Below are 21,533 nucleotides of genomic sequence, written 5' to 3'. Positions count from 1 at the left end.
TCTGAGAGCCCCTGGCTGAGTAAAGGAGCTGGGATGAACTTCAGTGTTGTCAGCTCTTGTGGCTGTGCCTTTGCTCTTGTGCTGCTTGATAGATTTAAGCTTCAATTCGGGGTGATGTGGTGGTACAGAGATCTCCGCATTCACTTTCTAAAGAGCAAAAGTGCGCCTTCGTTTCACCTGGAGAAGCTTAAAAATGTAAACCCTCATGTGTGAGTGCCAGAAACAGAAAGAATATTTAAAAATTATTGTGCACATTGAAAAGTATTGCGTGCATTTGTCTTATATTTTTGTCTGGTGATAACTCCTGTAGGCAGGGAGAGAGGGCAGAGGGCTGGGAGCAGAGCAGAACTCACAAGAAAATGGGAAAAGCACTTGTGAGAAGCTACTCTGTAGAAAATAATGCATAATGCACGTGTATGCATATGGGGAGGCAGGATGCCTTGTATAGATAGAAGAGGATGCGTGTGAGAAGTCGGTCTCCTGATTCTGGCAGGGAAATAGAGGTCGAGATTTCAAGGATTGTGTTGGCCCTGGGACCACACATGGGTCACTTCAAGTGTCTGTAGCCCGAGTTCCCTTTGAGTCCCACCCTCTTCCTTGTCTATGAGGTGGGTAAAACACAAGGATGTTTTGAGGCAGGGTGAGCTGGATGCTTGTAAGCCAGTTTGGAGGCTTTCCAGCAGATGTTTTGAACGAGATGTGTCCCTGCCTCTCTGTGCAGGGCAGCAGTGGGAGGCCTGGGAGGGAGTGGGGTCAGGATACGCTCCTTGTCCTACGCTGTAACGCGTATAGCAGTGTTTCTAGTTGTTGATGTGTGTTTTAAAGTTATCAGTTGCTCCCTGTCTCGTCCTGTAGCATGGACCAAGTTTGATCACAGAAGAAATTCCTGTGGCACTGATTTCTGACAGAAATATGGATTGGAGTCGCTGCTCTAATTCACAAGTGCGTTTTGTTAACCGAGTGCTACAGCCTCATGTAAACATGTGTATCGTGTGGCATCGGATCAGTCTGCCTCAAGAAACGGGTACGGACGTCTGCTTTGTGTCCTCTGTTGCATTAGCTCGTGCTGTTTTAAAGCAAGCAGCTTCAGAAAGGGGGGTGAGGCCTGCTGCTACGCTTATCCCTGTGTGTGATGGGGACGCCCAAAATGCTGGAGAGGGAGGAGGTGAGCGCCTCTGTGCCCCACTGTGGTGTGGGGTCTGCCCTCGGCAGTGCTCGTGGGGCTGCCCCTTGCTGTGGGGCTGGCTCCGACTGCCGCTTGGGCTGCCCCTGCCTGAATGCTGCTTGTGGGCAGAAGCCACTGCGTGACGATGGCTCCCCCTGGCCTGGCACAGGTGACAACCCGTACCAGTGCTGAGCCACGGCCATACTGGTGCTGGCCACCTCGGGACCTGCCAGCTGTGGGTGATTTACTGCTGCAGCAGCGGTGTATTTGTCTCCCTGTCGAGCTGCAGAGGTAATGGTGTCTCCTGAGGGTAATTAACACAGAGATGCCATGGTGCTCAGATGCTGCCTTCTGTGGCCAGGTCCGTGCCTGTGTTATGCTGGTGGACAAAAAAGGGGTCATCCTGGAAGCTTTTGCTTTATTTATAAGGCATTTGTCATCTGTGTTGCCATCCAGACATGTTTCAAGTGCATCGTCCCTGAGTGGCACCGCTCCAGGCCCTGAGGTGATGGAGGCCACGGGCCTTCAGGCACCACTCTGAGGACAAGACGCCGCTCTTTGTGGTGAAATTTGTAGTTCATTGTTTAGTTCACCCTAGCTCTGGGGGTTTGTGCTCCTACTGACCACATCCAGCCCCCGGTGCCTGCTGTGGGGGCTGCCTGCACCCTCAGCACCCTTCTCCATGGGGGTCTTGCAGCAGGGCCCTGTGGCCTCCTGAGCCACGGCCTCCGTGCCGGCTCAGCCACCTCTGTTACTCCGTTTCAGAAAGGCAGCACTGGAACCTATTTCCCCGTCAAGCCAAGCAGACCCAGGGGATGGCTGCCCCGCGTGCTGGTGGGCATAAATTGTTCTGGGCAATTAGACCTGGCTGCGGGACTTGATTGCGGAGGAGATCAGAGCAGGCCCAAGGCTTTGCTCCGGCCCAGGCAGGCTGTTCTGTCTCCGTAAAAGCACAACAAGCATGTTCGTGCCCTGAAGCTAAAGAGGGGGCGGTGCTGTGATGGTTCTGTGCTGCTCTCGTCTGCAGCTTGATTTCCATCACGAAAGGCGTCCCTGAAGCAGGGGGTGACGGGCACCTGGAGACCAGGGCCACCTGGGGCACTGCCGGTGCCTGGATGCCGTTAGGAGTTGTGAAGCCCTCTCCTAGAGAGGCTCGTCCTGCCTCCCCCTTTCTTGCAGCGACCTGTGCACCTCCCTGGTGGTGCTTCCCAGCCTGGGTATTTTGTACCTTTGGAGAAATGTCCCAGGAGCTTACACAGTGCCTTCCGTTCTGCTGGATGCAGGGGGTCATCGACTCAAGCTGACGTTGCACTGTCCTACTGGCGCTGGCCCTGTTTGCTTTCTTCCTTCCTGTTCTCACTGCCTTCTCCACAGCTGGTCGTGTAGTGCCCAGCAGTCCCTCTTGCCAGAGAACTGCCTTGATGTTTCCAAGTGCTTTTTCCAAGAGCCTTGATTTCCCACTCGGTGGTGTTAGGTGATGTGTGGCAGGCCAAAGGGAAACTCCCAGCAGTCCTCACGGAGCTTATAACCTGGTCAGAGAGTGACAAACTACCTCGCTTTCATCAATACTTCATTTTATTAAGGAATTAGCATCAAGGAATTCATGAGAAATTGTGCATGTAGTCATGTTTAATTTGTCCTACTGTGGAAAGCTTTTTTTTTTTTTCCTTCTGGAGGGCATTAGTCACTCCAGCATCGCCCTTGGTAGGGTAAGTGTTGAGTAACGTCTTGGCTTTTCGCGGGAGTGTTTTGAAGTCCAGGAGTAGCCACTGTGATTTTTGGCAAGCAATTGGGATGCTCTTTGCCATGTCACGGCTGGTGAGCAAGCCCCGAGATTAACGTGATTGAATGACTGTTTTAATTTCAGCCCCGATGGAGCAAAATTAGTTACAATGATATGTGTGTGTTGAATAAAATTGTAGTTTTATTAGCTATAATTGCTGAAGAAGACTTTTTAAAGACTTGACTGCTGGGGGGAAAGATTGCTAGCACTGGAATTTGTTCTTGCACAGTATGGCATTGATTATTATCGCGGCGCATAATGGGCTGGCCCCTGGTTGGTAAGTTGTCACTGTGCAACGCTGGGACGCGCCCAGCGAGGGACCCCACCGTGTGTCCCCAGCCCCTGGGGAGCCCTGCACGGCTCGTGACCGATCCGCAGAGGTTGCCGGCCTGGTGCCATGCACCCGTGGCCACAGAGCAGTCACAGTTGGTGCTTTTGGCCCTGGCGGTCCCCAGCCGAGGAGGTGGTGGCCGTCGGGTGCGGTGGGATGGGGACCTGCCACCTCTTGGTGGTCACCTCCCCTCCGCTGGGCTGCGGCTCCTGAGAAGGGGCTGCACTGGGAGGAGGAGGGGGTGCTGGTGATGGAGAGAGAGGAAAAGGTTAAAGTATTTGTTTCTTTGTTTAATTCCATTGTAATCAAACCCAGGGGCCTGGTGTGGAGGAACAATTTTTTCTAACTGTCTGGCATGCGATATGCATTTGTCTTAATTTATGTGGGGGGAGGTTGTAAATCTGCAGAAGCGCAGTGCTGGCGCTTAGATTTCACATGCGTATTTAAAATAATAGCACCTGACAGTTTACTAGGAGCTAAGAGGTTTTTCTGCTTCAGAAAGCAAAATATTGTAAGAGTTGTGCAGTTTGTATAAATAATTTGAGGAATTAGGCCAGAATATCCAGCACACCTCTCTGGAAGAGCAGAAGATGTGATAGACCTGTAAGGTTTACAGACCTGGGGCAGAGGGGTAGGAACACAGCCCAGACACGGAGCTGAATGTCAGCCCTTTGTAATTTCTTTTCTCCGAGGACCTCATCTCAGTTGCCACAGCGTTCGGTTGCGGTGTGTCATTCCATTTCCCTGGCCTCATTCTGCTTTACCTTGAAGGGATGGGAAAGGTGGCTGGAGAGTGCTGGAGGTGAGCAGCCCCTGCCAGATCCCTCACAGCTCTGCCGTGGGGTCCTGGGGGCAGGCAGGAGGGCCCCCACCTGCTCTGGATGTGTCAGGAACTCGGGTTTTGGGTCAGGACAGGCTTTGCTGGGCTGGACGAGGACTAGAGACTGCTGCGTGGTCATGAGTTACAACTATGAAAGTCGCTGGTTTCCCCATGGAGGTTTTACTGAATGAGCAAACTTGGTTCAAAGGGAAAAAAAGAACTTGGAACATGAAATAAGGGCTGCTCTTCCTCCCCTGCAGCACGCAGACACCCTGTAAATAGCCACCAGCTTTACCAGGTGCATTTCCAGGAGCTGCCCCTGGGCAGATGGAGCAGCGGCAGCACCCGGAGCTGTGCCCTGCCCGGCCGTGCGGGCAGCTCTGCAGGGGCGCACACTGGTGGTGCTTCCTCTCCCCCCCAAACTGCTCCCTTTATGGGGGGTTTTCCTGGGTCCTGGGTCCCATTCCTGATCCCAGAGCTTCCCCAGTGGCCCTGTGTGGTGGTCCCGCAGTGAAGAGGCACTGTGGGGTCTTCGCTGGCTCCAGGGGAACCAGCTACAATTTTTGGTCTGATTTCAAATGCCTTGGCTCAGCGTACAAATCTGGGTTGTAGAACAAGACCAGAAATGAAGCTTCCCAGAAAACGTCCAGTTTCAGTCGTTCCAGCTTTCCAGCGAGGTTTTCACTGATTTCGGTGGCAGCAGCTGTGGTGGCTGATTCAAATTGCTGTCCTCCGGAGAGGCACCGAATTGCTTCTGAGCTCTGTAGAAGATTCAGGCTGTTCATTAAGGTGTGAGCGCTGATGGGCTGCCACCAGGTTTGATCATCTCTGACCGCTCAGGACTGCCCTGCAGAAAACGAGAGGAGTTGAAAATCCCTCAGAGGAAAGTGGGAGGAATGAAAGGAGAATATTGTGCATTCGAGTTCTGGCTGGGTCAGTTGCATTAAATTCGGAGCCTTTCTGAGTACAATTAATAGTCATTTTATTTAGGTCATCCTGGTTTTGTTGCTTGAAATATATGTCGCTATTAAGGTGGAGGAAAATCAAATACGTTTATCTCTGTGAAGCCTTTTGTGAACTGGTTGGGCATATTTTAAATAACCCAGGGAACTGTTAGGATTATTAAAGCCTTTGGCTCCTCCAATATTTTTTTTCTTTCCTCCTCTTATTCCCTATTCCTCCTTCCAGGCAGTGATTAAAGAAGTAGGTATGGCCCTTCCTCCTCTTAGAGCCCCAAGTGGATCGGAAAAAAAAGGTTAAATAAACTAGAACCCATTACTTAGGCTTTATGTAAGAAACTGGGTCTAAATTGGATGTGTGTGGGGCATGCAGGGACAGGGGAGAAGGATTCCAGACTTAGGAAGCGTCCGTGTGCTCCTGGCATTATCTGGCAAGTCTGTCTGTCTTGTCTTTGCCCTAAGTGCGAAGACTTTGTGTTTATTTTATAACACTCTCCCGTTTGATGCTCATTATTACTTAGGATTCATCAGCTCCTTTCAGCCTCCACGTTGAGCCAGAGTGCGTTGGAGGATAGGCACCCGTTTCGGGGTTGCCCGGTGCTCCTGACCACTGGCTCCGTGCCGCGGGGCATCCTCATGGTCACAGCCACCCCTCAGGGGCTCCGGCTGCTGGCTGGGGGCTGAGACCACGGGGATGGGGATGGGGATGGGGATGGGGATGGGGATGGGGATGGGGATAGGGATGGGGATGGGGAGGGCAGCTCTGCCACCAGCAGTCCTCTGCTTCTGGTGGGAACCGGGGCTGCTGCTGAAGCACACGGGGCTGAAATTACCCCAGCTTCCAGGAGCACTGGGTGCTGCAGAGGTGGCCTGAAACACTGCCCAGGCCCTGTAAAACCCCTGCAAGTTGCTGCAGGTGGCTGATCTTGCTTTGGGGTGAAGCTCTGTGCTCTGACTCCCCTGCCTGAGGTACAGAGGCTGTGTCCTCTCTGGCCCTTGGGGTCTGCGGTAGGCAAATGGTCCTGGGCGCATCCCTGCCAAGCCTCGGAGCTGGGATTGTCTCCAGTCCTGGTTCTGCCCCTGCAGAAAACTTCCTTCTTTTCAGCAAGGCGTGAGCTGCATGTTTTGAGGTGAGGTCTGGAAAACTCACTGTTCGAGCATCTTTAAAACACCGGGCAAGCAAAGGAACCTGCTCATGGAGGAGGGGGTTAACTGCTGGGCAGCCGCAGCTCCTGAGCCTGCTCAAGTTTCATCGAGTTGCATCTACGTTGTTTTTCTTCCCTTGAAATAGGGATCAATTTGCTTACTACAGGGTTTACTGCCGGTTACCTTGACTGTGTCCCTTATTTCTCCTTGATGAAAACTTGAACAAGCCGCTTGTGTTTGATTCACGGAGAACCGTGAGAAACGGGCTGCGTGTGTGAGGCAGTGTGGTTTTCTCATTCTATTCAGCCCTTTGTATATTCAAATTCTTCTAGTTTCAGTTCTTGCTGTTCTGCCAGATTTCCATACCATTGATGGGCTTTCTGCATTAATAAGTTTCTTTCTCCCCCTCCCTCCCATACCCTCACCACCTTTTTGCAACTGGTGAAAAGTTTTTTCTAAGCGCGCTGCCCTCTCCATATTGATTTTCTTCTCCTGCTTGTCTAACCGGCTCTTAGATGTTTTATTTTGCAAAGCGTTAATAGAATTTTTCTTTTGCCGTTGCACTCTATCTATTCAGGAGGTTTCAAGAAGTCTCATTGTGTCATTGGACTATAGAGGAAAGAGGCTATTCTTCTGGTACAATGGCTGCCCTAAAAAATAACGCAGGGTGGGGTAAACTCAAAAAGGGCAGAGACGGAGATAAAATGTTCTGACCTTAGGAGACAGAAAAGATAACCAATTAGACATTGTTGAAAGGGCACCAGCTGGCCTGACGAACACCCCCCTGATTAGTTTTTCTTAAGGGCGTGCTCGGGCCGGAGCTGAAGCTCAGCTGCAGGGAGCCAGCTCCCCCGTGCCAGGTTCTGGGGTTGAACCCTGGGTCTGAGCCTTCCCCACGGAGCTGCGTGCCCGGCTCCGGCCCCAGCAGTGGGTGCAGGGGGAGCCGCGCTCCTCGGGGTCCTGGCCAGCCCCACGGAAATCTCCTGGCTTAGCCCCCGCAGCCTTGGCTTGTTACTGCTAATAAGGGTTTATTTGAGTAAAAAAGATCCCTGCCAAGATCATTATGCTGGCGGAGCAGGGCATGGGTACGCATGGCACAAAACCCTGTTTGCTGGGGGGGAGATGCCAGTGGGACCTCCAAAGACCTCGGAGGTTTCTCGGGGCTCTGGGGTGGGACTCGAAGCAAGGACTTGGTGGGGGAGAGCCGCCTGGTAAAGCTCCTGGAACAGAGCATTTGGGTAAAGGGTGGTCAGCAGCCTGCCTGGCCCGAGGCAGCCACAGAGCCGTAGGGAGCAGCACGAGGTGCAGGGCGTAATGCTGGTTCCCAGCGAGGCCAGGACCTGCGGGAACGAAAGATAAAGATTGCTGCAGCAGCGGAACCTCAGAGCAGAGATAAGTGGTTTTGGAAGGGTGAAGGGGAGCCCTGTCCTTATCTGCCTTCCGACAGCACTCAGACTTGTGAGATTTCTTCTTCAAAGCGAAGAAAGACAGCAGGACAAATGGCTTTGTGCCTGATGTGGTTTGGAGTTTTCAGTGCCTCAGCATCTCTGGGTCTCGTTCACGATGGGTGTTTGGGAGGCGTGCCGTTCTCCGTCTCAGGGTGTTGCTATCACATTCTGCAAACTGCTCTGGAAAAGTTAAGGACGAGTTAACCAGAGACAGGTTTTAATAACCTCCAGGTATACCGTGAGGTTTTGCGGCACTGCTTTTTTATTATATCGTGGAATGTGTTTTCGTACAGTAGTTAAGAGAGGCTCAAGCTGTGTTTTTACCACCTTCCCCAAATCAGTCTCTGCTCAGCCAAGGCTGATACCATAATTTAGCCCAGCAGCAGGCTGAGTGCCTGCTCCCCTGCATAGGAACCCTCCAGGCAAACCAGACTCCCCGAGCCGGGAATTTTAACCAGGTGGGAGCCTTCAAATCCTGCTCTAATTCCAAGACCGTGTTAAGGCAGCAGAATCTGGCACGGGCACCCAAAGCGATCCCAGCTTGGCACGAGGTGCTGCTCCTCTGCCCTCCGCAGCAGCCCGTCAGTGCAGGGACACCGATGGGACTTGAGCTATCCTGGAGGAGAAGCTGCGGCTCCGCGTAGCTGGGGCTGCTCCCCGGCCTGATTTGCTGCATGGACACGTTGGCAGGAAGGAAGAGGTCGGCACCGAATGCGCACAAGCTGCTGGGGTGAAAAGGAGACCCTTTGGTGGCACTGCGCTAGGTGAAGAGAGGGTGTAACTACATCGTCTGTCGCTTTTCCTGAGATAAATGATTTATAGAAATCCAGAATATAAAAGCGTGAAAATCTCATCGAAGTTACTGAGGGGGAAAGAAAAAAAAAAAAAAAGCTTAAAAAGATGACCTTCCCCCAGTGTTATCTTCAATTAAGCAGTGATGCAGGTTCTCGCCAACCCCTGGTTTAAAATGAGGAATAGGAGGAATAGGAAGGGTGTATGTTTTTTCAGAAGTTTTTTCAGGAAGGCTGCACAGGACCTTTCCTGCGGTGTGCAGGACTGACCTGCACCAGCCCCTGGAGACTCAGAGCAACAGCTTAAAATGTGATGGTGCTGGAAAATAAATCCCAGCACAACAGTCTGCTAAAGTAAGTGTAAAATTTTAGGTGTGGCTGCACGGATTAAATGGAGGTGGAATAAATCATGCAAATAGTAATGAAAGTTGAAAGCAATTTGGTTGCACTTCAGTACGTTTCATCAGTCATCTCTCTTCTGAAGTGGAAATGCCAAGCCTGATGCGAATTAAACTTTGTCCCTCCTCCCTCTCCCCTCTTTCCTCTAGCTTTTCAAAAGGCCTTTTGAAAACCTCTGAATACCTTTTTTGGCTGACCAGATTTTACCCTGCTCATGCTCCTTGAAACCTCCTAATTCTCAGCCAAGACAGTGACTCTAATTTGGAGAAGTCGTGGGTGTGATTTGCATCCTCAATTCCTCTCTTGGTCCTTCTTTATCTCTACAAAAGGGAAAAAGGCTGAGAAGAGGCATGGCTAGGGACTGATGAGGGGTGGAAGAGCTGCTTAGATGTTTGGCTTTCCAGGGCAACAGAACTTTTAATGTTCACTTTTCTGCGTTAGGATCAAATGTCAGCTAGCACGTGTTGAAAGCAGCAGATTTCCAAAAGTCAGTGCTGACCCTGAGCCAGGGAGGGAGATCTGATGCATTGCTTATATCTACCTGAGCTGAGGCTGCTCCTGCCTGTGCCCCCCCTTCCCAGCGTGTTTGTGCTTTGTGAACTGTGCAGCCGGGGTGTTAAAGCACGCCTCTCCCCTCTTGTGTCTTGCAGGTAGAGGACGCCATGCTTATGTTTGACAAGACGACCAACAGGCATAGAGGTAAGAGGGAACGGGAGCTCAGACGTCCCATTTCGTGACAGCTTCTGCGTGGTGAGCACAGCCAAAAATCAGTGTCAGCACGATGACCCATGCGGCTAAATTCAGCCGTGCTAAATCAGCAGAGCTCTTTGTGTTCGAGGTGGCTCCCTCTGTCCTGCAGGTGTACAGAGGAAGGGTTGCTCGGCGCGTAAAGCCAAAACTCATGTGGGTTTTCTTTTTGGAGGTGACCTTTCTGGTCAGTCTAATGAATTCCGTTCGGGAGGATCATCAGGCTCTGCAGTGCCTCTCTCTGGTGATGGTAAAGCTCAGGGAGCTCCGTGGTGAGGCTGCAGGGAAGGGGCCTGAGTTAGAACAGGGGAAAAACTCTCTCTGTGTGTCTGCTGTTGGTCCTGTGGGACGGGACGTGCATCCAAATGGGACGCACTGGGTCTGGAGCCTGCTAAAAGGTCGGGCAGTGCTGAGAGCCTGGGGAGCAGAGGGGGGAGTAGCCCAGAGCTCTCAGGTGCTGCCCTCGTGCCTCATCTTCATCTCATCAGCAGCATCAGGAGACCCAGGCAGCACCAAGCCCGGCGTCGTGCTGAGTGGCACCGCTGGCGCTGGAGCAGCTGCCCCACAGGCACCAGAGACCGAGCTCTGGGTCTTCAGCTCTGCCAGTGAGCGGTGGAAGGAAGAAGCAAGGGTAACAAAGCGAAAGCTAAGCTAGGGAGCTGTCTTTATGCTCATGTTTGAATTTCGCCAGCCTTCTCAGACGTTTTTTCCTTCTCCGTGCAGGTAGCTGCCACTAATCAGGCTAATGAACTGGCTAGTAGGCTGTCATCATGAAGCGAGTTCTGCTGCATCGATCGTTTATGAAATCACCCCAGATTTTACAAATTGTGACATTCTGATTGTGTTGAAAACATGTTTAAAATGCAGTAGCATGCAAGCAGCGGTGTTAATGGCAATTCTTAAAACCACTTGCGGGTTGCAATCTGTATCTTCAAATTAGCCAGGGGAAGGAGAAATGGCAGATAAAATATCCGCTGTGGTTTACTGTAGTTAGTGTATGCCTAGAATAATCAACGTAGGCAAGGGAAAGGAAAAGTATTAAAATTCGCTCCCTACTGCTAGGAGGGAGATAAATTTCCTTGCAAGCAAATTGAGAGTGTTTGTTGGCGTACTGCTGGCACGTGTGTGCTGCTCGTGTGTGTACCCTGAGAGCAGGTAACCTGTCTGTGAGTGTGGCACGGGATCCACGTCAGGACTCGCTGGATTTAGTGTGCAGATTTAACCAGACAGAGCAAGAAGCCTCTTCCGAACTGCTCATCACTGAACGCTTTTATTAACGCCTTGGGAAGGCTTGAAAGCCTCACCCCAAATAAAACGTTGGCCTTGCCAGCGGAACACAACCCTGAGAACATTTTAAATGTCATCGAGGTAACCATTTTGTTCCTTCTGTTGATGTCTTTTTCTTTTCCGATGTCCAACCGTTCCTGGAAGTTCTCTAAAGAAAATCAGAGCGTTACTGCATTTTGTGCTCATCTGTCTAGCCACGTTAATGGGAGGCTCCAAATTCTGTGCACATTTAATGGGAGCGGTGGTTACTTCTTGGAGTAAAACAGTCTCAGGCTTTACCGGGAGACAGTGTCATCTTGCAAGGCTTCTCTTCCTAGCTCGGTCATTTAATTTTGATAGTGGGGATGCAAAGAACTAGCACTTAGTGGCTCTGAGTCGGCTTTGTTAAGGGGACATTTCTTTTTAGAAAGGGTAATTTTGTATTTCTGCACCTTGTGCTGTACTTGTGCATTTCTGTGCAGGGATTAAAAAGCACACAAAAGTTCCGTAAACACCCTGGAAAATCACTTTCATCACTTTCTTCACTTCCTAAAATTTCATAGAGCTGAAAATTACTGGGTCAATCTTGAAAGGATTTAGTAATTGGAAAGGAGAAAAAAAAAAAAAAAAGAGGGTGGTGTTATTTTGTTACCCTTGCAAAGTGCAGATAAAATCTGGAGTTCAACATTAGTTATTGATCTTCGGGGTTAGAGGGAGCCTTGCAAGATGATGATGTCCTTCTAACTTCATTATGTAGCAGAGCTCTAGCAGGCAGACCGATCTGCTGCGAGCTGGAGGGGCTGCAGGGATTGGAGGGATCGGAGCGCTGCCTCCTCGCCCTTGTGCTTTTCCCCGCGCCGGGTGACCCCGCAGCTCCCGGCAGCAGGAGCCTGGTTTGTTGTACCCATCAAAGCTGAGCAGAAATGCTGCAGCCGGCGGGGCTGCTCGGAGGAGGGAGGGAGGAAGTGTCAGATGAAAGGTGCCTGAACCGAGGGGTGCAGGAGCGGGCTCAGCCCTCCCCTGCCTGTTCCAGTTTAGCAGGAAGGGAAGTGCAGCGGGGTGGAGTGGCTCCTGATTGATAAATTCGCTTGGCAACTCCCCCTTCTCCCCTTTCTTTCTGTGACTGTTGCTCACGTAGGTAGAGGAGAGTCAAGAGAAGGTGATGTATCGGTTAGTTAATGTGAGGGGATGCTCTTGATCCTTAAATGCTCTCCACGGGCATGTGCCTGCTTTGGGCTGTGCTTGCCTTGCCCATCTGCTGCCTCCGAAGCCATCGGCTGCGGCTGCCACGCCAGACCCGCGTCTTGAGAGTGCAGGAAGAAAAATAAAGATTGTGACTGATTGAATCCCCCAAGTTGTAATTGCTGGTATTAAATGTAATGCTATATGTTTTTCCGAGCCATGCAGCCCCCAGAGTTATTTTCATATCAATTAACTCTCTCACATGGCTAGGAATGGCAGGGGAGAGAGGAGAGAAGTGACAGCATGTGATTTGGGCTTCTTTAATCTTAAAACTAAACAAAATTAGCGAAAGACAGGCTGTCTGTGCGATGCAGACAATATCCTACGTGTCTGGGCTTAACCCATCTCCATAAGACGGGCGCTTGTCGTGGCAGACCTCCCAGGGACTTGCCCTGCCGCAGACCCGCTGGCGGTGCCGCGCCGGGCTCCTGGTGCCTTCGGCCCTGGGCATTGATCTAAAACTGCAGAATTCAAACCAAAAGATCCGTGCCTGCCTCACCAGTGTGGTGTGGCTGCCTGTGCCCCTCCAGGCACGCACACAGCTCCGCCGCTTCCTCGCCACGTTCTCCTCTCGAGGCAGAGGTGAGCGTTGTGCCCAGTGCTTGTGCCGCGCGGATCTGGCGGATCGCAGCGCATCGGAGTAATTGTCCAGGTGGAAGCGGGTGGCATAATCACTGCATTTATGGGAAGAGACAGGAGTGATGTTGTTAGTGAGATATTGTCTGTGCCACAGTGAAGGATGCTGCTTTTCTTAGGAGAAAAATAGCCTTTTGTGTTGTCCGACTGCCAAAACCTCCGTTTCGTAGTTGACCTCTGAAGTTATAATTGACATTTTTATAGATGAGATATAAATATAATTAAGAGTCACTGCAGTTATTTGTTTATCGCTGTCTCCCTCAAATAAAGCAAGGTCATGTGCATTTAAAAATACATCTCCAAGCAGTTTTGAGCAGAGAGTGTTTAAGATACGTGGAAGTAATTGCCTAATTTGGTCATTTTCAGTGTAGCTTTTCTTGGCAGCGGCGTGCCGGTAGTACCGTGCGCTCGGAGGGAAGCGCGGGAGGAAACCTTTTGTCTGCTCACAGAGCTTTGCTTTTAGAAGGATGGGGCTGAAGGGAGAGCTCCTGTTTGGCCGGGTTTGACCCGCAGGATTTTGGAAAAGCATCCACAATGATGGTGGCGGTGTTTTTAGTGCATAAAGTGCTTTAAGAGCTTCGGATGAGAAGTGTGACATAAGACGTAAATGGAGGTGGTATTATTATTATTGCTCTCCTAGATGAGACTGGCTTTTATTCCCTTGTCGATTTTATCACTCCATAAATGGGACTCCAGAGAGTGCAGTTGTTTGGAGAGAAGCGCTCGCCCTGCTTCGGCTCGTCCGTACACACGTTCCCTCGCCGGTGGAATTCATCCTGGGGACCCGCGCCTTGCAGCACCCAGCCCGACTTTAACCCCTGGTTAAACACAGCGAGTTTGTCTCCTGCTGGAGGCACAGAGGGCTGGAGGGAAGAGTAGCTGCAGACAGGGCTTTTCATAGCGACTTTAAAGCAAATATTTGCTTCAAAACTTCAGAGGAGGGCTGTGAAGATTAATTAGTTAATGTTATTTACCATTTACACTCCTATCAGTGAAAGTAGTGATGGCTGAGCTACAGTGCCATCGTTCACACCTATCTGTTTAGATTGCAGTTATGACATGTGCCATATTAATATTTCATGTGTGTATGCTTTTAATATTACATCCTCACTTATAAATATTCATGTCGTAAAACACATTAATGACTGCAAGGCTGAAGAAGAATATTCACAGCTCTCTGCTTTGTATCCTGAGTTCAAACCCATCCCAGGTGGGCAGGAGGAGACGCCGCGGTGGCTGCGGCTGGCGCGCGAGGAAGGGCTCGTGGTGGCAGCCGGGCTCTGGGTCCATGTCCCACCCGTTCTCATCTGGCTTTGATCTCTTCCCCTTCACCTCGGAGCCCGTCAGGGGCACTGTGAGTGCTCCATGCCCCGGGCAGGGGTGGCTGCAGCCGGGTGGTGCCTTCGGCAGGCCCCACGCCAGCCCCCCAGGCGTGATGCGCTCGGTGCTGCTCAGTGGTTGTGTGTCAGTGAGCACAAAGCAAAAAGGAAAAGCTGCCAAATCTTGGAGCCGTCTCCCCTGTCTTCTAATTTCCTGGCCAGCGGCTATTGCTGCTGCATCAGGGCACCTTACGTGAAGTGTAAGGATAAATGCATTCACGCCAGTATGAGCCCTGCGTCCCAGCAGACCCCGTTGCAGAATAGCAAATCAGGCTCCTGGCCACGCTTTTCAAGGCGATTATTGGACGTCTCGGGTGGTTACAGTCATTCTGCCCCCAGCCTCGTGCTGTATAACGCCACCTGAGGCTTGGAATAATTGCCCAGCTATGTACTGTCTGTCATACCTTATTGCTTAATTTTATACCAGTAATGAAAATTACATCCAGAGGAGGAGAAAGAGCGAACAGCTGCACCGGCCAGGACGCACCTAAGGAATAGATGTGTGCAAATGCTTTCTCTGAAGAAGGGGAGAGGCTCGGCTTGCCAGCAGCACTCGGGAGATGGCTTGACATTTTTATTTTCTTGTTTAACAAACAAATGCAATAATAATAAGAAAAAAAAAAAATCCCACCAACCTCCAGTAAAGGTTGCAAACACAGCACAGCAATTAGTTTGAAAGTCTCCAGTTACACAACCAGACTTTAAGGTAAATGCCAACTTAAAAGTACATTGTAAAGGACAGTGGATTTGTAATGCTCATTTGTATCTTGTCTTTATAGCTAACGTAAAAACAAATTATTTAATTCCCTCTTCCCAGAGGGAGCCTTGTGTAGCCAGACCTTTTTGACCTTCTTAATTTATCTAGCCTCCTTTCAATTAGCTTTAATACAGGCAGTGAGAAGAGGAGACATGGATGGAAACGTTCAGGCTGCTGCACACCCTCCTTGTGCGAGGCGAGGGGAGGGCAGGCGGCCCCGACACCCTGTGCTGGACAGGAACAGCACCTGCAGGGAGAGGCGTGCAGGAGGAAGGTTAGCGTTTGCTCTGACACCTGTATACAGAAGGTATTCAATAGCTTTTCAAATGTTGGCCAAACCTCCTGAAATCACTGGGATGCTCTAAGTGATGGCTTTGCAGATCACCAGGGGCTGATAGCCAGGTGCCTCGGATGGGAAAGCAGAGACACAGGAGGGTAGGAGCTGGCAGTGTTGGCCTTGTGGAAGGTATCGGTGTGGCACCCAGGGCTGGAAGTAAGCCCAGCCAGCAGCAGCAAGCTGGGCATTTCCCTCCCATAGAGCTTCAGTTAACAGTCACTATCTCAAAAAGAGAAGTCTTCCCATTCACCTAGTACTGAACAGTATCAATAACTTAATGTAATTAGACTACAGTAGTATTGGAGAGTGCCAAGTAAATCAATGGAACCTTTCTCATCTCTGAAAGGTTCTTCAGGAACCTTAAAGCAAGAATGGTGCAAACATTCAAGATATATTTTTTTAATTATGATAACGGTTCTGTTGCATGTGTGGGAAGTCAGTAGGCAGGGGCTCGGCTGGGATGAGTGTTTGCATTAGAAGCAGACAATGTAATCTTCACAGCCGAAGCTGCATTGAGAAGACAGTGAGGTCATTTTAATATGCCTTCAGTTTGCCATCTTTATTGTCACTGCTGAGCAGCCGGTTTGAGCGACAGATAAATTAGCAAAAATCCTGATGATCTGTGAATGGAAGGAAACCCTAAATGCCGTGAATAAGTTCTTGCTTATGAATCTACTCAGCTGATGAAACCAAAAACCTTTTGCCTCCCAGAATGCATGAACGAAGTGATTAGCAGGTAGTGCTTCAAGTCTTGTGGGACTATTTGAAAATGTTAATTGAGGAAAGGCCAGAAACAGGAGGAGAACAAAATGCAACATTTACATAGACGGGCAGTCTTAATACAATGAGCAGAATTAAAATCAGCAGAGTGACCTTGAGAAAATAGGCAGCTACTTGCAACGTGCCTGTGCCCAAAAATATGATGTGAAAATACCGAAACATCCTGCGTTTTCCCTCCCTGATGCATTGTTTTCTTTTCCCAGCGGATTGCTCAGAGCGCATTGGGTGAAGCTTTTTAAATACGCCACATGGGTGGGGATTTTTATTTTTCCTATCTGTGCTCTGTATCTGCTGCTTCTGATAATAAAGCTTTTAGAGCACTTCTGCCAAATGTGGGGAGGGCATTCACAGCAGCCTGGGGAGGGCGAGGGAGGGTGAGCCGTAGTCAGCGGTGTCCCCAGGAGCTGTTGGTGTCCCTCCGTGTGCCAGCGTCAGTCCCCTCTGCCCGCTGCCACCCTGTCGCGGCTGGTGCCCAGATGCTGCTGAAGCCTTATAATTTTCCAAGGTCATTGCTGTACGTAAAGCCTCCCGGTGACCCGTTTCCACGAACAGATAACGTCCCCTATCCCCAAACCCTGCGATTCAGCAGAAATGCTGTTATGCAAATACGCTGGCAGCGCAGGGGAAGCTCTGCCAGGCTGCCCCTGGCCGCTCTGGTTCCCTGGGTGTTTGTTCTGGTGGTCGGGCTGGGCGGGGGTCACCCCGTCTTGGGGTGTGAGCTGCTGCCCCCGGGCTGCTCGGCACGAGGCTCCGGTGGCTCTGCTGCTGGCAGAATGGGAGTGGGGCGTGTAAATGGCAACAACGCTACCCTGCAATTAACGGTTTACGGCTCTTGCAGGGATACATTCTACCTAATCGATGCTCTTGCATTAGCAAATTAGAAGCTGTTAAAATTACCAGCTTCGATACGTAAAACGTGCACCACCGCAGCGTCGCGGTGCCCGGTCTGTGGGCAGGTCCCCCCGCGCCGTGCTCGCTTCAAGCCTTGGCCTCCACCAACAGTGTCCCCCCGGGGGTCAAGGCCACTGCCACCCTGCTCCCTGCAGTGCCTGCACCGTGCTGCTGCTGTCCCAGCTCTGGCCTGGCTCCTCGCTGCCACCCTGCTGTCCAGCATGGGACCTTACAGCACAAACTATTCGGGGAGGTGGGCCCAGAAAGGCCAAAGGGGAAACATTGACTTCCCTGAAACTCTCCAGCTCAGAGTTCGCATCCTGGCCAGCCCGCAGATAGCAACACGGGAAGGCAGAAAGGTCTCCAAACAGAGTAATTCTGCCGTGGTTTCACCTTCCCCTCTTTCCCCTTCACGCTTTCCCCTTTGTGCCCGCTCCCCAGGTGTCTCGTGGTGCAGATTTTGGGCTGGGTGATGTGGGGGGATGGCAGACAGCTCGTTACAGGCTGAGCAGGAGGGAGCTTGTGTGGCTTGCACCGCTCCTTGTCGGTGCCCTTACCTGTACTTGAGGCTGGTTTTCCTAAAACATTAATTTTGGACTTCAGATTTCTTTAATTAGGTTGATTAATATGTTCTGGCAAGGAGTGATTTTGCTTATTCTGTATGTTTGGGGGTTTTTGTAATCTTTTTTTAACCTATAAGCTGATGTAAGAACATCTGGCACTTTTTTTTTTGCTGGATCTGATAGAATAAATAAGTTGAAAAACAGCTTCTTGCAAAAATCCACAGGTCAGCAGATTTGGTGGGGTTTGTGCTTTTTTTTTTTTTTGTTAATTTATTGAGTGTTTTCTAGACCAGAAAGAGTACCTTAAACTAATGTGATGATTTGGAAATTATTCTCCATTTAAAACCACCTGTGAACATGAACCACTTTCCTTTTTCCTGCCTTGGTAGAAGCCCAGGAGTGAGCAGATCCGTAGCAGTTCCCCTCCCTGCCCTCCACGGAGCGATTTCGAAGCCCTTTGTGCACGTGTGGGGGATGCAGCCCGCAGCATCCCCACGAAGGCAGGAGGTTGTGGGGAGCTGGGGGCACGGCGAGGTTACTTGACTTGCTGGTGCTCCTGTCCCAGCTGAGAACAGAGCCAGGTGAGCTCCTGGGCGGGTGCTGCCACCATGGCACCGTCTTGCTGAATTTACTCTCAGTGGGACTGTCGCTGGCCCCGGTGTAAGTCATTTGGGAGCGGTGGCGTTGACTTCAGGCAGCGAGCACCGGGTGCGAACGCCCCTGGGGAAGTCGCGTGGGTCTCCTCTATCGGCTCCGCTCCTCCGCACCCACACAGCCGAGTAACAAAGGAGTAAGGACTTTCGTTTTCCTCCAGCTTCTGGATGTTCCCCGTCATTGCAGGAAAACAAACCAGATGGCAGAAGCGTGGGATTTGTTTTCTTGCAGATCAGCCGCCTGCTTCCCCGCCGCCCGCGTTTCCTCGTGGCCGTTTGAGGGGGTTGTGGTGTATCCCTCGCAGGGCAGGAGCCTGTGCTGGTTTTGTCCCCGCGTTTGGGGTTTTGGAGGCCGCAGAAGCGGCACGTGGGTGGGGGGAGATGGCGGCAGGCTAATAACGTGCCTGGCTGCTCTGGGAAGGAGCAGCTGCGGAGGGGAGATGAGAGCAGCTGTGGGTATGAAATTAGTCATTCTATGAAGAAATGGATTTGATAAATAATAAAACAGTGGTATTAACAACAGATGCTTTCCAGGTCAGATGACTTTGATAAAAGCACCCAACAACCGTGGGTAATGGTATGAAAAATATATATCTATATTTATAGGTCTATCTATATGAAAAGGCCTATAAATAAACGTGTGCTTGCGCAGAGATCTGTGTGTGTACATGCTCACATGTAAATGTGCCTGGCATTTTATCTCTCTTTTGGGGTGACGGTGAAAGTTCAACGCAGGCTTTGAGACTTGCCAAGAAAACCTGAAATCTGATCAATGCCTCCCGCATCTGGAGGCTCCCACCCTGAGCACTGGCTGCATTTGTTTTTATATTCATACCTTTTCATTTTGATAACTGTTTTGATTTGTAAAATACTATGCCTTATACAATGTTTCCTTTATGGTGATTTAGTATGCTCCTCTTATCTTTCACCTTAAATCTTTGATAAGAGCATTTTAAAAATGAAATTGCTACCTGACACCATTATCAACCGTTGGCTGCCTGCCAGAGGAGAAGGCATTACCCAGGCGGAGGCAGGAGAGACGAGAGACTTCCCGAGCTGCAGCCGGCAGCACGCCCGGCGTGGCGCTGGGTGCAGGTACCGGGTGAAGGAGGACGAGGAGCGGGGCTGAGAGCACTGCAGGACCTGAGCACAGCCTCTGCTGCCCACTCAACCCCACACAGGGGTAACACCAACTGTGTCCAGGTGATGGCACCGAGTCCAGGCATTCCTCTCTCCCCTCCCTGCTGAAGCGTTGGTGCCCCAAGCTGGCCCGTCAGCAGTGCTTGGCACGGCAGCGGGGCTGCTGCGTTTTCCCCACAAAGCCATAAAAGCGAACCTGGGGCTCAGGTTGCCTTTATCTGGCAGCACAACGTTGCCTGCAAGTTTCCAGCACGTTCATGTAATTGAAATGTTTTTGGATAACTGTTCGTTGTGCCTGCTGAATGTAATTTATCAGTGGAAAGGCATCAGCAGTGGGAATATCAGTAAATAGAACTGTCTGACATGGCAGGTCATTTTTATTTTAATATAGTGGATTTAATGAACTCTTGTCTTTATAATTCATGGTACTTGCAGAATGCATCCATTTCCCCTCCTTAATGACGTTAGTTACAGATCTGTCCTTTGTTAGAGGGCTTTATTACGGCTGGAGACCTTAACTCTCCGTGAGTTGTGGCGATGTGGCCCCAGCACGAAGGGCCGTGTAATAGATTGTTGCCTTTTACGTTCAAAACTATTAGCGATAAACAGAGCCAAAAACTTCCCCGAGTACTTCATGCATTATTAATTATTATTATTACTGAAGCTCCTGAAAGGTCGTTTGTGAAGACCTGTGCTGTGTGGTGCCAGCTTACCGGGGCCGGAGCTGGGCTGCTCGCGCCGTGCCACCTTGCCTCTAGCTCGTGCGTGCTCGAGTGTTTGGGTCACAGCCAAGAGAAGCCCCCAAATCTGCTGTCAAGTGATTTAATAGCATTTGTGTCCAGCCTAACCCAATCTATCTCACCTCGCAGAGAAGAAAAAAAAATAATCCTGCATCAAAATTACTGCTTTTGGAACTGTCTTGTCTCTTTTGAGTAGGAACTGGAGACAACTAGACAAGCTTCAATGAAAGCGAATAAAGAAACATTACTTTCTGAACACAATCTTCTGTTACCAGTCACTTTTCAACAGACATTCAATCAAAATGCTAATAGCAAAGGCAACAAGGGAGTGAGGTTATTGTAATACTAATTGATAGGCTGCAGGGATGGGTTTTGATAAGTGCTGCTGAAGATGTATTTTTGAAATATGATTCTCTTTAATTACAATGATACTAATAAGAATGAACAAATGATTTAATGATAGTTTTCTAGGTAATGGCTTAAAGATTTTGTTCAAGTTATTTTGAAGCCTTTTTCTAAAACCAGAAATTATGAAAATCACCTTAAAAATAAAGCCGTAGTGGAAGGTAGTGACTTTATCTAGACTTGTGTGGCTACTTTGCATCAAAATTAATACTGTCAAATATGAAGCTCTTGAATACAAAATCCAATCATTTATTTATACAATAGACTTTGCTAAAAGCCCATGGTTGGAGCCACATTGCATGTAGGAACGCATTTAACGTCTAATGCTTAGAATAATTAGGATCAATTATGCCAGCCAGAATTTTGAAAGATGTTTCGAGGGAGGGCAAAAATGTGCCGAGGGGTGTTCAGCACGGTTTTAAAGTGCAGCTGGGGTGCCAGTTTTGATCGTCCTGACGGAGGCTGCTGACACCGGCTGCTGGGAAGCTCCGGACGAAGCCACCGCAGGTGACGGCGCCGGTCCCCGGTCGGTGGGCGCTGCGCCAGCGGGTGCCCTCCTGCCTGCTCTGTGCCCCAGGAGATGGGGGGAAAAAAGGAAAAGGACAGAGCTGTCACCAGCAGGCAGCCTCGGCTTCAGCTAATTTTTGATGAATTAATTGATAATAAAACAAAGAAGGTTGTTGTTGGTTTTGAGGGGGGGGGGTTTGCTTTTGTTGACGTGGGTGGGGGCTTTTCTGGGGCAGGGAAGGATGATCTCTGCTGCCTTTCAATTTGTCAGGCTCTCTCTCAAAGATCTGCCAGAGAAGAAAGGGTAATTAATAGGCTTGAAGTCATTTCCGATGTGTCAGTATTTCTGCCTTGCTTCCAAGTGATAATGTTCGCTGGCTCGAGGCCTCCGGGGAGCCTTCCATCTTATTAACTTGTCTAGGAGAAACAGTGAGTGGGGACAGCTTGGGCCAGTGGGTGACATGAAATAAGGATTTGTGGTGTAGTGAGCTGTAAACACTGGGGCTGACTGAGTAAAAAGTGGGGAAAAAAAATTAAAAATGAGAAAAAAAACAACACTAAAAAGGCCACTTGTCAGAAGTACAGCAGCACACGTCCTGGTGGGGGGCGATGCACTTTATTTAGGCCAGTCTGTACCGACCCCGGAGC

General features: G+C 50.2%; 1 protein-coding gene across 10 annotated transcripts in view; it reads left to right on the top strand.

Annotated features, from left to right (window-relative positions):
* Positions 1–21,533, top strand: part of MSI2 (musashi RNA binding protein 2) — a 224,535-nt gene that overhangs the window by 126,043 nt on the left and 76,959 nt on the right. For all 10 annotated transcript variants that reach the window (XR_014619051.1, XM_084299764.1, XM_084299765.1 and 7 more), the window contains exon 7: positions 9,493–9,541. Coding sequence is in view for 9 of the 10 variants with exons in the window: in XM_084299764.1 (XP_084155890.1) it covers positions 9,493–9,541 (49 nt within the window). In the remaining variant the exon portion in view is untranslated. The remainder of the gene's footprint in view (positions 1–9,492; positions 9,542–21,533) is intronic.

The sequence above is a fragment of the Netta rufina genome (assembly GCF_964035555.1).
Source record: "Netta rufina genome assembly, chromosome: 21".
Lineage (NCBI taxonomy): Eukaryota > Metazoa > Chordata > Aves > Anseriformes > Anatidae > Netta > Netta rufina.
Note: the sequence above shows the minus strand (reverse complement) of the source record. Positions and strands in the feature narration are given on the sequence as shown.